This window comes from Doryrhamphus excisus, chromosome 21 (genome assembly GCF_030265055.1).
Source record: "Doryrhamphus excisus isolate RoL2022-K1 chromosome 21, RoL_Dexc_1.0, whole genome shotgun sequence".
Classification (NCBI taxonomy): domain Eukaryota; kingdom Metazoa; phylum Chordata; class Actinopteri; order Syngnathiformes; family Syngnathidae; genus Doryrhamphus; species Doryrhamphus excisus.
In genome coordinates this window covers 14,746,000-14,764,278 of record NC_080486.1, presented here as the reverse complement: position 1 = coordinate 14,764,278, position 18,279 = coordinate 14,746,000, and the positions used below count along the sequence as shown (strand labels likewise).

The following is an 18,279-nucleotide window of genomic DNA, read 5'->3' as shown; positions in this document are numbered from 1 at the left end:
TCACTGACTCGAGGGTGCTGCTGCATTTTGCTTTAGCATGTTGTTACTAGTGTAACCATAACCATGTTAAAATATGTCAAAGGTGACAGTTTGACCCTGGAACAGATCATTTTGTTACTTATGTGTTTCAGAATTGGAAGAAATTGTTTGACATTTTTGTGCATCCACGCTGGATGGTTTTGGATCCCCTTCCATGGTGTAGGTGTGCCTAATGAAGTGGTCTTTAGTGGTGTTGTGTTCCACTGATCCGATAGCAAGCCTCGCCTTCTTCCCAACATGGAATTGCTCTTCTTCCCTTGACCCCGGGATCATCATCATCACCATCCTCCCCATCGTTTGCTTCCTTCCTGCTGCCATCTTTTTTTTTCTCCCAACACCTTTTGACCCGCCGTTCCCGCTCTATCGCGCCCGACCAATTGAAGTGTGACATCACACGAGGGACCTCGAAGGGGTCGAGGCCGATACGGGCTCGCCTTGACCTCCTGGTTGTCAAAGCAGGGACGACATCCCATAATATACCGCAGCCAGATGAATAAAGGAAGCGGGGCGAGAACCTCCTTGTTTCTCACACGCGCACAAATCCCCCCCCCCCCCCCCCCCCCCCCCCTCCCTTGAAGCAGTCAGCGGTCCATAACAAACGACCTCATGCTTTTTTTATTTCTTCTGAATCCGTACGCTCCATCGTGTACGGGCGAGCTCGGGGTCGGGATGAATGTGCCTTGCTTTCGCCGCCCGTTGGTGAGGAATGAGTCTCGCATTTGAAGTGAAGGCAAACACCAGAAGGAGTAGTACTGCTTGAAGTAGTAGTAGTAGTAGTAGTAGTAGTACAATACGGACTCACTTCCTGGTTACTGACGACTTGAATCAGTGAGAAATAGACTTGGATCTTTTATATGCAATTGATATGGGAAACGTGTGTGAGTGAGTGACGGGAAGAAAAGCTCTGATCAGCTTGCGTGTTTAGTGTAGACCCTTACACGTGTTTGATGTGTAATAATGTCATCTAACGAGGTCCGTTTATGATGCAATCGGACTCGTCCATTTCATTTGATCGTGATTCCCGGTGCCGCATCAAAGACGGTGGCGACGCGGGATAGCGACGTCTCACTGTGAAAGACATCAATGATTCATGCCATTTTCTTTCCGAGCAAACATGGGATGGCACGCTGCCTTGTGAAGCTGGATGGGATGTGGGGATGATAAAGGGATGGAGCGCGATGGCGCAACAACACGACGATGGCGGTGATTGTCTGCTTTTGATGGCGGCGTCCTGTATTAACGCGGCGCTTGCACAGATGCTGGAGTGAAGAGCGCCACTACACGCTGCACGCACCACTCAGTCGATGTTGCACCGAGGGCCTTGGCACGGAGGGAATAATGGCTGCGGATGCCCACGCACGGGCATTTTTCAAAACATTCCGACTCCTACATGGGAGCCCATTTACACTCAGCTTGATGAAACATTTGATGCTTTGAAAAAGCAGCAGCTTAGTGGAAGTAGCATGTAAGGGTGTGCAGTATGACTGTGACCAGCGGGGGCGCTGTTATTTCGGTTTTAAGTACGTATGAACCCGGCAGGGTGTCTCCATTTTTGTTACCTTTTGTGTTGCCTGTGCCGTTATTTGACATATAAATGTGTGTATATATACATATACACCACATGGTGGCGCTGTGGCTCTACAGAACCTTTTTGTTTTTGGCAAATTGCCCCGAAATTTGGTTATAAATTTGTGTCAAACTTGAACAGGATTGGTTGAAAAACATGGCCGCCATCACACCTACCTATAATCATTGAAACGCAAGCTAGCACGTATTTTACTGCATCCCACAGGGGGGCGCCACAAATGAGAACTGCCCCCCCCCCACTCGAGAAAGAGATTTGTTTTCCCCCCTCGGCGATGGTCACGCTTGGCTCGGGCCGCACGCCGAGCGCCAGTAATAACTTCCTGCGTGTGTGCGGCGCCGTCATGTCAAGCACACGTTTTTTTTTTTTGTATTTTTCTCATCACGCCGTCATGGCGGCGCATCACATGACCGAACAAATGGCATTTCCATGTGATTAAATCTTTTTCAAGTGATTAAAGTGGCTTTTTATTGTAATGAGGTGGAGCCCTCGGGCAGGAAGATTCTTTAATAGAATATTCCAAATTTAAATGAGATCATTGTGGTGATAATTCATCCGCATGCATGCGTGACATTAAAAAAAAAGGCTTCATGATAAAATATATTCCTTTTAAACATCTGTGTGTGTGTGTGTGTGTGTGTGTGTGTGTGGGTGTGTGTGTGCGTGCGGGGAAGCATATGCCGGCAGTGAAGGCGTGATGTTATAAATAAGAGCCATCACAAAGTAGCACAACATGGACGCCCACATTGTTTGCACTGTCTGATGATGCCTGCGTTTAATCATGCTGCACTTGATGGGGGAAAAAGCAGCAGTGATGTTTTTGATTGGAGTCCTATTTAAAAACAGTCCGGGCAAATTCACCACATGTTTAGGAAAGTGTACTTCATATCTGGCATTAGTTGATTTATATAAAAAAAATTAGCATATTATAGCGACACACACAACATTCCTATGTCGTATATACTCTCATTGTGTCTACTGTATTGGCTAATATGAGTGTAAAGGTGACTATAGGGGTGCTATAGCACCTCGAGAGGTCTCTGTATTTAGAATATTGTAAACAGGGTTTCTATCTACCGATCTACCTGAACTACATCCAACATCCTGTCTCCGCTTGTTGTTCCAAAGCTTGCTTTGTGTCGCCGTGACGACAAAAGGGTGTTCCCCCCCAAAGTGTCACTTGATGGATCCGTTCACATTTTGTTTCCACCTCCCCCGTCTCAATCAGCCCAGGCGGCCATGTTGGCGCTGTGATGGCTGAATAAACAGTTTAGCACTGATTGTTCCCCTGCGCGGCGGCTCATCCGAAGGTGTTGAATTACCTCCGCTCGCTTATTAGCTTACCGTCTCATCACACGCGGATGCACGGAGGGCGGGATGCTGGAGATGCTGGAGATGCTGCAGCTGCTGCAGTTCACGTGAGGATTCTCCAAAGTGAAAGGCCAGCCTGACTGCATCCGGCCTCCATTAGCGCTTATTATTAATGCTGCTGGAGTTTGGAGATGCAGGGCCTGATGTTGTTTGCGTTCGCTTGCGGGGGGGGGGGGGGCTAATGGTTCTGGGTGGGGCGGCGGCCGCTGTTTAAAAAGGGAGACGCTGACGGGGCCCGGCCGAGCAGAACATCTGCGGCGTCAAGGGGGCAGGGGGACGGCGAGCGTGAGCTAACGGGCCAGCACCACAATGATGTTCGAGCATCCGCTGGGGACGCCGCTGGGGACGCCGCTGGGCCTCGGGAGGAAGCCGTCCAGGGTGGAGACGGCCAAGAGGTTCTGGAGGGTGAGGTGTCTGTTTCTAGTTGGCCACTTGATTAGGTACGGCATCTTACCGTCTGCGTGTAACGTTCATGGTTCGGTTTATTTGCCAAGCGTGTTGACTTCATGTGTTTACCGTTTAAAGTCCTAATCGTTAGCATACGTTTTTCTTGCTTGTGACAGCCGGCACATCTAAACGTGAAGATGAAGGCTCGCCTGACGTGATTGGAAGCGACCAAATCTAACGCTGCTCGTTAAAGATGCCTTTCAGGTCCCTCCGTGGCGCTAATGAGGCTAACTGATGCCGCATCAAAGGCGCCGCTTGTCAGTCTTGTTCAGGAAGCCAAAGTCTCTTAATCGGAACAAACCTCCTAACCAGTCCATCGGTCTCCCAGTCCTCAATCTTCATCCTTTCGGGCTTTGGGGAAGGACGGCACACAGGAAATCATTTTGTGATTGTTGTGCTGTGGCAGCGGTTTTACTGAACTCGTCCGGATGATCGTTTTTCACTTCCTGTCTTCCTCGCGACACGATCCAATTGGTCCCCGACCTGACAGTGATAAGTAGATTTACACCAAGTAGGATTCCTGATTTATAAAAACACTATTATTAGAGACCTCTATACATGAAATAACAGCCCTATAGTCCCATTGGAGACATAAAGCTCAGTAAATATGTTCTTGTGTGGATTTTTTGGGTTAGCCATATCCAAGCATGAAACTGCGGTGAGGGACAAGTGTATTATTGTGTTACACAATCTCAACCCAAGGCCACAAAATAAACTTCTGTGCAAAATAATAAGACTTTCAAGGGTGCAAAATAACTAACCGGAAAGAAATGATAGAAATATCTCTTCTCTAGTCGAAAAAATTGGCCTGGAAGAAAACTAACTCCCTTTTTAAGTCGTACTGGAGTGAAAAGTAGCTTTAAAAAGTCAACTTGGGTATACTGTGTTAGCAGGACATGTCCTGGGGAAACAGGACGTTTGGTCACTTTAATTGTGAGTTTATTAACGTTGAAGTATAAAAGCAGGGGTGTCATACTCAATTTACTTGGGGGCCCACTGGAGCTAGGGTCTGGGCGAGACTGGGCCGCATCAGGTTTTAAATAGCCCATAACTTACCACTTCCACACGGATAGGGAGGTTAACTATTAACAGTTATTTAACCTTTAACATGAACATTAATCAAACGTAATAATTTTTTCTGGGTACATGATACCGTACAGCATCCATATCAAACATTAAACTTTCATATCAAGGCGGGGGCCTCAAACTAGTGTCCTGCGGGCCACATTTGGCCCGCGGGCCGGGTTTTTGAGACCGCTGATAAAAGCATTAAACATGTACGAACTGCGGGGGGTACACACGCTGCCTGTTTGTGCATAAAATAACGTTTCTTTCCCCAAATGGATCAATTAGAAGCCATAGTGTTATTAGTAGTAATGGGCCTTAGTTTATGAAGCCAATGTTTACGTTTGCATCGTTGCATAATAACATGAAGTCATGTTGCTGTCACAAAGTGAAACTAGCCTTCAGGTTTATCAAAGCTGCGGCCCGCATCTTGGTAAAAGGTTGTGCCATCAGAAGTGAGGTTCTAATGAAAGCCCAGCAGCAAAATGCCAGCAAGTCGATACCAGATCCTTGCGGGGACAATCACTTTCAAAGCCTTCAAAGCTAAGATGGCGTCCGCTTCTGAATACAGATCCCCCCTCGGAGCAAAGCGCCCGGCCGGGCTAGCAGAACCTAATCTGGACTGGAATCAGGAGCGAGTCGTGACGCGTCCTGTTCCTTTCTCCGAGCTGCCATCAATCTCGGCGCGGCGGGCCTTTTCGCTTCAATTGGGGCCGCATCACTCACGTCGGGCGGGCGCTCCGCGAATCGCTGCATCGACCCGCTAAGTTGTACTCGACCCCACTTGACTCCACTCCATCAGGGCGCCGCCGCCCGCAGAACCGCGCCTCCTGCGCCTCCCGTGTTTACATTTCCAGGCTTAGACTCCTTCACCTTAGTGACAGCGGCACTTGTTGGCGGCGCCGCTCACGCTCAACGCCGCTTTATTTGTGTTTACTCGGGTTTTAAGGTGTGAAAACTTTATTGACACGCAGTTTGACGCCGCTTGTTGAAGGACGTTCAACTTTCCTCCGTTGGTTACACAACCTTGGCTTTCAACGACGTGCTAATTCACACTCTTTCTCATCAGCTGGTGTAGCGTGGTGGCTTTTTGTGTAGCGCGTCACGTTAGCTTGCATTTTGGCATAGTCGTAGTGTGTATGGCGTAGTTGTTGACATTGTGAATTTAGTCGTCACATTGTGCTTACAACACTGTGTTGCTTAGCATGGTACACCATAGTGTATTACTATGAAATTGCATATCATTGTGTAGTGTGTCACGTAGTTATGCTGCACTGTGTTTGTGTACGCGGTGTGTTGCGTCACATCGAGGACTCTCGTTGTGTTGCGCGTGTGTAACAAAGTGTTGTTTGGAAACACACGCACAGGATGTAGTGTGCAAGTGTTGCATAATGTAGCGTTCCACGCGCGCATCTCCCGTTTTAGTGTGCGACAGTGCGGTGTCTCTCATTGTGTTGAATGATCCCGTTGTGTAGCGTTTCATGTTTTAATAGTCAATGTGTTTCTGTTGGTGCGGTCTTGAACGCGCCACACTTTTTGTGTAGTTTTTTTTTGTGTACTTTGGAGTGTTTGTGCTTGGTTGTGTATTCACACGGCTACCAGCAGATGGTAATAATAGAAAAAAAAAAGGAACACCGAACGTAAATTCCGCAGTGACGAAGATTTAGCAACACGTTGCAGTTGTGGGCCGTTTGTAATTGTTGGACGCGTGCTGCCGCAGCGTCGAGGCGCTAATTTCCAGCGCAAGGCCTGACTTTTATGTGGGCATCAAATATTTATGTTTTAATGGCGCCGATAACGAGCGCGGCCGAGTTAATGGCGCATTTGCCTCCCTCGCCGGAGATGGAAATGAGACCTTCCACAACTTCCAGCATTTGCCATGTTGAACGTGCCTTTGGAAGAACGATGTAATATCGAAGTGCGAGCGTTTAGTCCTGAAATGTCAGTGAAGAGCGCTTTCCGTTGGAAAGGATTGAAAGCGAGGTGCCGCCATGACTTTGTGGTACTTGCGTTGGCTTCTCCAGCCAAGAAACGCTGGCCTCCAGGAGGGCGGCTTTCGTGCGCACGCATCAGCCGCAGGAATATTTTGGGGGCTGCCGACTGTGCGGCCGCAGATAATGGCGGAATTAGCCCTTGGCTGACAGCTGCTAGCGCATGTTGAAGGCGGCGGGCGGCGACCCGCCCCGAAGTCCACGTGCGTACGTGCGTGCACGTGAGCAACACGCGTGCAGCTGCGGCGTGCACGACTCCTGGCTCCTGTTTTGGCAACGGAGCACGCTAATTAGCGCCTCCTCGCTGTTGCCTTTCAGCGGGGGGGGGGGGGGCTCCATCCAGTAGTTAGTCCTCCAGCCCAGCGTGGGTGGGGGGGGCACGCTCTGTGGTCATTCATGATATGAATATACTCATTATTGTAATAAAACTATCACTAGCATATGCTAGTATTGTTGAAGGTGTTTAAAGACTTTGACATTGAACTCAGCAGCAAAGCGGATCCAGGTTGGTTTTGATCTTGGGGGGGTGGGGGGGGGGGTTGCTTTGTCTTCTGTCAAAACAAGCAATCAAGATATCAGCAGCAATGCAGACAAATGGCTGGAATTCTAAGAGAATAAAGTCAAAATATTAAGACAAAAAATAATTTTATGGAGGGAACAAGTTGCAATTTTACAAGAATAAACTTAGGAGGAAAAAATACTTCAAATATTAAAGAAAATATGCTATTTTTAAGTCATAATATTATCACAAACAATACAAAATAAAGTTATTATTTTTGGAAAATTAGGTGCATTATATGTTGGGTAATAGAAGTGTAAAGGTGACTATAGGGCTGTTATTTCATGTCTGGAGTGCTCTAATCATGTTACGCTATTCAGAAGGTCGTTTTCTATGCTGTAGCTACGAAACTATTCCGTTTATGAAAGAAGGAACTCTACCTTGTGGGAAGGATTCCAGTGTCTGTTTAGCAGCATACAGGAAGTGGAATTTGGCGATCCAAGGACGCATTTCTACGCATATCAACCTCTGTGTCCAATTGTAGCGGTGAAGGATGCTTAATCTGGAGTTTAACGCCGGATCCAATTTTCCTCCAAGTCTCGCCCCCCCGTGCATACATACTGTACGTCTCCAACGTGATCCCAATATCTGACACGTCCCTTTGGTCCCGCTGAGCCCACAAAGCTGGAAATCCGCACTGCTTTTTTTTTTTTTCCCTCCTGGCAGGGACGGACGGCAAAGCAAAGCCCTCGCTTGTGATGAACAGACATGTTGGCCCCTGCTGTGACAAATGTCCACCCCCCCAACCCGATTCATCACGGTCCCGAGCGGCGTCGCCAGCAGCACACCTGAATGTGTGCTGGAGATTAGCTCCCCGTGCCGTTGTTTGCTACTTCATCCACGCCGCCGTATCGCCACTTTTAAGGTCATGAGGAGGGATTGCACTAAAACATCAGTCACGCTGCTGGGAAAGCCTTTAAAGGTGGAGCGCTGATACTTATGTCTCTAAACCCCTTGGGGGGGTAGGGGGGGGAGGAGAAAGTGCCGAGACAGGCGATTTTGTGAGGGAATAAGTTCTAATGGAGGAATGCAGCAAGGCCGCCAGTCGCCTGTGCTTCTCTTTTCCATAAAGCTTTCCTACTAACCGCCATCTTTTTGTTTGTCCGTCCCATTACTCATTCATTCTCATTCAGTCACATGACAAAGTGTCTCCATACTTTTGGTTGGTGCAACGGCGCTAGAAATACTGATGATGCGTTAGAACGACATCTTGTTGGCGTCGGCATGGCGAAGCATTCAGGAGGTTAATGAAGTTGGCTGACATCTTTTTGACCATGCGGCGTGTTTCTCCGTGAGCGTTGAAGTGGCGGCGTGCATTCCGCGTGGCAAGGCAAGGTCACGAATAGAATGAATGAATGTTGCCCTCCAACATGAGATGTTCATCTCTCATGCCGTTTGTGGCCTCCATCATTTCATTTGCATATTAAATATGCTCTTTAAAAAAAAAAAAAAAAAAATCCAATTTAGCCCGCTAATATGGCGGCCCTAATGGCTTCCTACAGCTGGCGTGGTGCAGCACGCTCTCGCAGAAGCTTTTACTGATCTGGCAGCAACTTCCTCGCAAATTGCCTCTGAGCTGTGATGTTAGCGCGGCTTAGTTTACAGCGCGGCGTAAACTTGTAAGCTAGCGTGTTGTGCTGTTTGACAGGATGCATCATAAACAAGATGCAGGGCTGATCAAACCCCCCCACCCCCCTCACCCCCCCGACTTAAAGCTCTTTGCTGATTAAACTTTTACACTGATGCACTTTAATGAGAAACATGAGGAATGTGTGCGTTTCTTAGACGTACCTTGGATCCATTAGCATACCCGAACATCAAAGAATGCAGATATGCTAGCAACATGTATATTTTGTTTAAGGTGACCTAGCATAGTGTTGCTAGTACAGCAGAAGCAGGGCTTGGTCATACCATTTGAGTGATTAAAAAAAAAACTGTGCGTCCCATTATAGTCTTTTTTTAGCTGTTTGTATACCTTTATAATTTGTATATATTTTGTTTATCTTCATTTTGGGTCAGTGGGTCGTATGTCATTTGTCCTCCTATGGTCTGGTCTACCTCGTGTTTGGGTGCGGATAAGACACTCGCCAAACGTGAGGACGCCGCCCCACTGCTGGAGGCCGAGCTGGGGATGAGAGTCCTTGGCGGGAGCGCCGCTGCTGAGTCAGCCCCGGCCGGCATGGTGTCCTCCGGGAAGATTATTTGTCACTCGGACCGTATTGATTCTGAGCCGCTCACAAAGTCACGCTGGTGTTCCGTCGATATCTTTTTGGTCGGGCTCTTTGTGGTCCCTCCCGGTCCCGCTTGAAGAGGCTTATGTGGTCCTGTTGTGATGAAGCCCTTTTTTTGCAGTCGTCACGACAACAGATCACAATGATGCTGATGTGTCCTCTTTGAGAGGATCATTAACATTTACGAGCGCTGCGAGGCAAATGGGAACCAAAAGCTCCTTTTTCCGAGCGCTATTAGAGGGGACCCTCGGTCCGGATGAAACCGTGTCCTAGAATGACTCGGTGGCACACACTGGCCACTTTATTAGGAACAGACACAGCCGGAGTTGCTGCAGCCGTGAACGCTTCCAGAAGTCATTTTACTTTTTGTCCATTTGTGGCGTCCTGGGCTGATTCCTCCACACCAAACTCATCCAAGCATGCCTTCCTGGTCCCGGGAACGTCTCTGAACCCCACCAACTTGGGCCCAAAGAGCATCTTGGTCAAGCATGATGGAGGATGCTGAGAGCGGCGTCACTCCAAACAGAAAAAGTAGTGCGCGTACTCGCCGCTTCCCGACATCGGGCGGCGTTCCACCCATCTAGTTTGTCTGTTACAGAGGAGAAAATTGCTTGCCCCCCCCCACTGCTCCCGTCTCCACTCTTCCTCGATAAATACACCTCGGCCCGAGCACTTTCTCCAACGCTTGACTCCAACGTGTGTGTGTGACTCATCGGCCTTCGCCACTCAGCCGTGGAATGCCGGCATCGGGCTGGAGGACTCCATCGCTACATGCCGGATGGTGACCTTTCACCTCCAACCGCCATTACGCCGCGTCCTCAATTACGTGTGTAGGTTCAACTACATACTCTAGTTCAACGCAAGCCCGGTAAAAGATCCTCTATAAGAGGATGCTCTGCTGTTTGCAGACTCACTGCAACAAAATGATGATCAAAGATTTTTCTTGACAGGAGCACCTCGTCAATAATGATCTGTGAAAGAAGCACTCTCCTCTTTTTATAGCGCGACTAGTCAAAGATCATTCATACTGTATGACAGGAGCACTCTGCTCACCTACTATAAAAAAACACGAGCCAAAGATCATCTATATGCTGTTTTGGAGGACCTACTGCCAAAGATCCTGTATTTGACAGTTGTCTTCACTGTTTTTTTACGACTTACTGCACAAGGTGGCATCCCAGTCATGTGATTGACGGCATTATTCCATGCGGGCAGGAAGGTGGCGCAGCACAGGAAGTTTGGCGTGCAGGTTATGCGCCGGGGATTGTGGGTAATTGCCTTCAGCACGCCGCCTCGCTCTTATAATTAAGTGTGCATCACATCAGCGCCCCATCGCAAAGACCAAATCAAAACCTGCAGACGAGGAAGGTATTAATTAACAATAAGCACATCTCGGGACAAATCAGGAGTGAGTAATTGGCTGGCAGTGCATGATGGGAACACGTGGAATTGGTAAATGGAATTAATTACAGCAGGCGCTCGTTAAAGCGTGAAGATGCACAGCGGTGAAAAGTCAACGTCGCTTATTAAAAGACACTTCAACTTTTTATTTCCGTGCTTCTTTGGAACGCTCGGAGATAACGTTGAAAGAATAATTGTTCATTTGATGCCGCCTCGGCCGCCATTTTTGTTAGCAAGCGGGGGTCACCAGACATGAAACCATACGGGACTTTTACATCGCTTTTAAGAAAAGCACAATAAAAACATCTCTACTAATACTGTAGTTTCTACACTCTGTGTGTATGGTCGCCGCCCCGCCTCCACCCACTCAGACATTCAGACTGTGAATGAATGAATCGACATGTGGCGAAGGGGGTGCTTATGAAATATGACCTCTGTCCGCACTTTGGGGGCGGTACCTTATCTGGGATTTTTTTTTCATCATTTGAATCCACTCCAAAAGAGGATGTGCCGATTTGGGAAGTGCTTTGGGAAGGGAATGTGGAGCACGACGAGCAGGCTTTTATTCCTCCTAGCAAAACATTTGCTCAATTCATATTCAATCAGCTGCCATCTAATGGCTTCATTTGCGTACGTCTTTAACTGATACACGTGGACGCTCCTCTCTCTCTCTCTCTCTCTCTCTCTCTCTCGCTCACTCTCTCTCTTCCCTCCACTATCCTCCTCCTCCTCCTCTTAGTCCCGAGCATCGCGTCCTTCCTCCTCCTCCTCCTCTTCATTGCTCTCCCTCCTCATCGCACGAGCTCCTTTCCCCCCCTCCCCTCCCCTCCTACCGGTTGCGACCAAACGGGTGCACATCTTCCGTCGTTTTTCTTCCCGCACCTTTTTGTCATCATCAGCATGACCACAGCCAAGGACGCCAACTCGCTCAAAGCGGCTCAGCAGCAGGACCAGGTAGCGTGCACGCTCCTTGCATATACAGTGGAGATGTAGATATAGAGATATAGATATAGATAGAGATGTAGACTACATAGATGGCTAGTCACGGCCACCATGTGACATGGGATTGGGGTGGGGGGGTGGGGGTTACTTTGGAGAGGAAGCGTTCCTTGCGGCATCAACTTCAGGTTCCATGATGACATGAGGGAAAGTGTGTGTGTGTGTGTGTGTGTGTGTGTGTGTGTGTGTGTGTGTGTGTCACCATGATCATGTGTCAGTGCCGTGACATCATCAACTTTGCATCTTCCTCTGCCCGTGTTGTCATCTGGAAGGAGGCTCCACATGATGGGTCACTTTATTAGGCACACCTGCACCAATCTCTATGACGAGATATGAGATATGAAGTATTATCTATGGTCCCCTACGTGGTGCTGATGGAGTGTCTACTGCATGGTAGCTAAGGCATCTTCCATCTTCCATCTTCCCAGTATGTCCAGTTGAATAAGTATGACAAGCGCTAGTGGGAGGTGTGGGTGTGTGGGTCGGACCTGTGATACGTGGCTGTTGAAATGCATGGAACAGAAGATACGGAGTTGATTTTTGTGTGCATATTGTTGTCTTTTTGGTTATGATATCCTGATATTTAGTCATATTCTGTACATATTTAGTCATATTCGGCCATGTTGGCGGCTCTGATTAATAAAGTCAACCAAACGTCTGCTCACACCAGCGGGAGATGACAAAGTGTAGCGACGTAGGAGCTCGACCGAACATGAGGTGCAGTGGAATGCACGGAATAGGAATCTGGGGAAAAGGAAGGAACGCTAGCTAGCTCACTGTCGCCCCCCTGTGGCTGAGCCACAAAGCGGTAGAACCGTGGTTACTTGTCATCAACAGGTGTGCTCCACAGCGCCCCCTAACAGAAGGAAAGCATGTGCAGGAAACGGAGCAACAAAATTAAAGCGCAGAGCATATTTGTACATATATTGTATTTTTGTACATATATTTGTGATAAATGCTAATTATTGGAACGTGTTTTAATAGAAAGTCAGTGAATTATTTAACTTATTCACTTCTGGAATTCGTATTTTATACATGTTTTTTTAGATATGAATATGTGGTCCAATTAGTGTACATACATTAAAGTTTGATTATGATGTTGAAATATAATATAATATATATTATACATGATGTATCATTATCCTGCAAAGTTAATTGCATTCCCGTATCTGATGAAAGTATGATGAATATATGATTGTTGTCCTTTTAAAGCCTGTGGTTGGCTGGTCCTGTCTCTGGGGTAGGCTCCAGCTCATTAAGACATGCGTGTATGTTGGAGCTAATCAGAGATGGCGTGTACCAACATTGTCCGTGTCGTGTTCACATACGTTACGAGCATCTGCCTCCCGCTGGGACCCCCCTGAGACCCGTGATAAAAATAGCGTGTGATCAAGTGTTGATTGCGTCCTGCACGTCAAGCCATCCATGTAGAACAAGCACCAGTGGACGCATCTGGCGCTCGCCCACGTGCCAAAAAACAAGTGCGCCCGCTGTGATTACGTGAGGTCCTGTCCAGGCCTCCTGATGGATGGTGTGTGGCGGCTGAAAGGTGCAAATAGGAGTAGGAGATGTGTGTGTGTGTGTGTGTGTGTGTGTGTGTGTGCAGAGGACGTATAGATAGAGGGCAGCTGAGCGCAGATAGCGAAGGCTCTCCGGTAATCAGCCGCTCGCAGCTCCACTCTCAGCACGGAGCCTCTTCACTCCAACATGGCGGAGGCCGGAGAGGCGGCAATTTGGGCTAATTGTGCTGCTATTTTGTTGTCCTCTGCGGCAGTAGGCTATACGGCGTCGTGCTATTGTCAGGACTCTGCTCTTGTAGCGTCCATGAAAACCGTGCTGAACCAATGAAAGCAGGGTTGCCATGGAAACCACTAATTACCCAACACTATTGGCACCCCTCAAATCAGTCAGAGGTTGGACTGGAGTCTAGTGGCTTGACATTTTAGAACAACTGTGTTCAGAGAACAACCTTGTCTGGGTTGTCCTACAGTTTTCACTTCCTGTAGTCGTCCCAATATTTTTGTCCACGTAGCATTGTTGTGGTTTGACCTTTGGTCTATTTGTTGTTACTGGAACCTCTTGGAAATCAACATGTGATCGTACCGTATGTGACAGATGTCACTCTACCGCTAACATGACCGTGACATGTTCCTCTCTCCATACATGGTCTTCATGTTCCTCTATCCATAGATGGTCCTTCATGGTCCTCTCTCCATACATGGTCCTTCACGTTCCTCTCTCCATACATGGTCCTTCACGTTCCTCTCGCCATAGATGGTCTTCACGTTCCTCTCTCCATACATGGTCCTTCACGTTCCTCTCTCCATACATGGTCCTTCACGTTCCTCTCTCCATACATGGTCCTTCACGTTCCTCTCTCCATACATGGTCCTTCACGTTCCTCTCGCCATACATGGTCCTTCACGTTCCTCTCTCCATACATGGTCCTTCACGTTCCTCTCTCCATACATGGTCCTTCACGTTCCTCTATCCTTAGATGGTCACTCATGTTCCTCTCTCCAAAGCTGGTCCTTCACGTTCCTCTATCCATACATGGTCTTTACGTTCCTCTATCCATACATGGTCCTTACGTTCCTCTCTCCATACATGGTCCTTCACGTTCCTGTCTCCATAGATGGTCCATTCACGTTCCTCTGTTCATGGGTGGTCATACACATGTAGCTTCTGCCTGAAGACCAAGGCGGCCATCTTGTCTCATTAGCTGTCAAATCCTGTGTTCATGTTCAAATATTTGATGAAGAGCCCAAGAGAATCATCATTCATGTCCAGATGGCATCCAGCACAGCAAGCCCTGTCTTGTCCATACTGTCTATTGGCATGTTGTTTGTATGTACAGCAATGGGGGGGGGGGGGGGTATAGCGTACAAAAGCACTTTTATAAGTGGAGAATATGAACATAAGGACTGTAGTGGCAGTAATAATCAAACATGACTCTTCTTTTGAGCCGGGCCCTGTCATCAGCAGCGTGTGCACGGCTGCGGTGGGGCGGTGGGGCGGTGCCCCGGGGGAGGACTTGTGTGAGTTCCTGTGGGTAGTTGGCATTCAGCTACTTCTCACAGCTATTTGGGGCTCAGTGCGGCTTCAAAGTGGGATCACAGCGTCCAGCATTTAATGAGCGGGGCTTCAGCGGGGGGACGCCAATAATCTGCCTTTTACCACTCTACCGCCGCCGCCGCCGCCTCGCCGAGCTGAGGAGCCTTAGAGGAAGCTCTTAGGCAGCGTGAGAGTGGGAAGTGGGAGAGGGTCTTTTTGGCTCCCCATCCACTTGTTTCTATTGTGGAAGGGGTCCCGCTCAAACGCACTATTTGCTATTTGCTATTAGCTATCAGATCCTCTCACAGGCAGTTTTGTGTGTGTGTGTATGGGGGGCTGCGAGGGGGGGGGGGGGTGCTGCGGCGCCAAGACAAAGAAAGAGCGACATTAATCAGCAGCGATTTGTGCCGCCTCTGCCGGTTCCACGCTGGTGATGAAGCGCTAACGTGACAAGATGAGGAAAGATGGCTGACATCAGTCACCGCTTGCCTTTGTACCGTCAGATCACATGATCCCTTCACCTCAACATGTGATTAGGCATTTACGGCCCATTGGTTCTGATTTTTAAACTATTTTAAAAAATCTGTTGCCTTGGAAAAGACATTTCTGACCGTCTTCCAAGTGGCGTGCGACTTCGGAGGCATAGTTTTGACTCAAATGTTGGTTAAAAGCGGAGTAAACACGCAAGTAGTTCACGATCCTTTACATGTAGCTACTGCCATCTAGTGGTAATGGTTTTATTTTATTTGAACATGCATCAGATTACAATTGAATGCATCCCATAATCAGTTCCCAGTTCCACATGTCCAAAAGGAGTAGGAAGAAGCAAAGCTTATTAAATCCTACCCCTCCATCTGGTACTTTTACAATCAGTAACTCTTACATTTGTTCACTTCCTGCTTTCCTAATATAGTTTAAGTTATTGTATTTTATTTTTTGCCACAGACCGAAGTACGAGGTCATATGATATATGATATGATAGTAGAGTTAATTAAAAAGAGGTTGCCTACAGCCACATGCTTATTTTTTTTTTATTATTCGCTCACCCGGCGACTATCGGAGACACTGAAGTTAATGGAAGCATTCGGAAAAAGCAAAGTGTGTGATTCAGGTTTTGTCATATCACTTTTGTGCAACGATATAAGACTATTTTTCACCAAAGCATCGAGTCCAGTCCAACGGGGGGCCTGAAATGTAAGCGTAACCCCTGCTGTGACTGAGGGGGTGGGGAGTGGGGGGGGGGGGGGGGGGGGGTGAAGAAAACGGCGACTCTTCGGCCCATCATATCATTTTCGGTGAGCAAACCACAGCATGCAAATTGCATTGGGCTAAATGCTAATTCACGGGAGACGGCCTCTTCCAGGCGGCGCCGCATGCAATATGGATGAGGCGGCGCACTTGTCAGATGTGATCACGCTGACATGTTACATTACATTTCTTTAAAGTGGATGTGGAAGCACACGAGGCGGCGAATGGGTGGTGTCGGGTCATCCCCTGTTATCACACTTAAGCTCCTTTCGATGATTTTCATCCTCGCCATCGCGTCCTAATGAGGTCAATAAGATGTCCGCGTGAAGCGCGGGATGTTTTGCAAATAGATAATTGCCCTCCTGTTTACCGCACGTCCTTGACTGATAAAAGGCTGGATTATTTAGCAGACGCCATAGTTCATATCAGGCCCGATTATGGAGGTGTGGCGGCGGCGTCTGATGCGGAGATTAGCTCCTCGGCGTCGCCTCATCATGATTGTTGTCGGGGCTTTTAAATGTTTGTCAGCGAGCCGGGAGCCCGCGCTTTTAAATACGCCAATAAATATTCAGTGTTTGGGCTCGGCGAAATGTCACCGCCATCCGTGGCGCCGCTAATAATAATGGCTGCCGGCGTTGAACCACCTCAGGTGGAGTTTGCAAACTGGCTCGTTTAGGGAAAGGTCACATGGTGTCCCTCAGGTGGGCAAAGGTACGAAAGAGCAGACACTGTGGCTGACTTGCTAACAATGTCTCCATTAGCCATCTCCTGCGTCCATATTGGGGGTCGGAGAATAAGACCCTTGTCTCCCTCTTGTGGAACTAAGAGGAATGACGCCCCAGTGTTGATATAAACATGACTAATTGAATAGCACAATAGTTCATTCATGCACTACTGCTTTTCCTCACGAGGGTCGCGGGGGGTGCTGGAGCCTATCCCAGCTGTCTTCTATGGACGAGTTAGATACCCGTGTCATGTATGGAGACCAAGTTGTCGGGTAGATTAGGATCTTGAGGTGGGTCCGGTAAGCGAGTGCAGGCGTTGGCGTGTTGATGTGAGATTCACGCCCTAACGAGAAGCCCATCGTTGCGAAGCCGGAAGGCGGCGCGGCACCAGGCAGCCCCTAATTGAAATGTCGAGTGCTTTACCGTCGGTCGTCGCCCTGACAAATGTGCAGCGAGCGGGTTCGAGTCCCGCAGGTTAATTGGATGCAGGTGATCGGTGGAGGCAGTGCTGTTTGTGACAGCGGGATGCGATATACACACCTCGGAGGCGAGCTGGGAATGTCATTATTCTGCTCGGCAGACTTTGTCCTCTATATAAAGTTTTTCTCCTCGCCCCCCCCCAAAACAAGACCCCCGAATGAGGAGCTCAGGTGGCCGCTCATCTGTGTGGTTGGCTGCTCCTGCTGACATGTATCGCCTCCAAGCCTGGATGTTATTGTTATGGCTGCAGTCCTTCCCTCCACGCGGGAATACCCAATTGATGGACCGGAGCGTTTGGAATGTGACAGCCCGTTGTGGGGGGGCTGAAAGTGGGCGTTGTGCCGCTGCAAAGTCACCCTCCGCTCATCTCGTCATGTTTCCAGTGGCGTCCGCCACCACCTTCTCGCTGGCGGGAATCCCGTTTCTAACACCGCCAACCCCCGATCGGCCCCTCGCAAAGTGCCTCTCTTCTGCATCGTTAGCCGTAGACTTGTTTCCATGGCGATGCTGTCACTCAACGCCAGGCAGCAAAGCGCAGATTAAAGCCACTAAATGCTTTTAATTGCGTCGCCATCTTGTTTGTCTTCACTAGCGACTAATTGAATCACATGCTCCGCTCCTTTCCGTCTGCTTCTGGCACAGCCAGCCTCATCAGGCATCAAACGCCACAGGAAGTTTGACTGCCGCTCGTGCGTTTGGCTCGGCACGGCGTTTGGAGTTCCGGGAAGCCGTTTAACAATGCCTCCTGTGTTTTTAAGTGCTCCCAATTTTCCGATTACCTGTAGAGGAAATGATCCAAACATGGCGTCACGGAGCTGCATGGCTCCGTGCTCTGGCAACACAAATGGAGTCTTGCCACGAAGTTGAAAGCACACAATTTGTCCAAAAGGCGAGGACGAAGATGAGGAGGAACTGAGGACACCTGATGCGTCATGCATCACCAAATAGCTTGATTCTTTTCGACCCCCCCTGGATTTCAGGATTAAAGACTCTATCTAATCTTGGTATTCTTAAAATCTCCTCTGGTGCAACCAAAAGTGGAAATGGCCCCCATGCCGCCCGTTGGACACTCAGCCTCTAAGCA

General features: G+C 48.6%; 1 protein-coding gene across 5 annotated transcripts in view; it reads left to right on the top strand.

Moving 5' to 3' along the window:
* The window catches only part of LOC131108925 (dipeptidyl aminopeptidase-like protein 6), an 86,716-nt gene that overhangs the window by 30,986 nt on the left and 37,451 nt on the right, over positions 1 to 18,279 (top strand). The window contains exon 1 of one of the 5 annotated variants that reach the window (XM_058060368.1): positions 11,482 to 11,643. The exons of the other annotated variants lie outside the window; for them this stretch is intronic. Coding sequence (XP_057916351.1) covers positions 11,590 to 11,643 — 54 coding nt within the window. The 5' untranslated portion in view covers positions 11,482 to 11,589. Of the gene's footprint in view, positions 1 to 11,481; positions 11,644 to 18,279 lie in introns of those variants that run through there. 5 annotated transcript variants of the gene reach the window in all.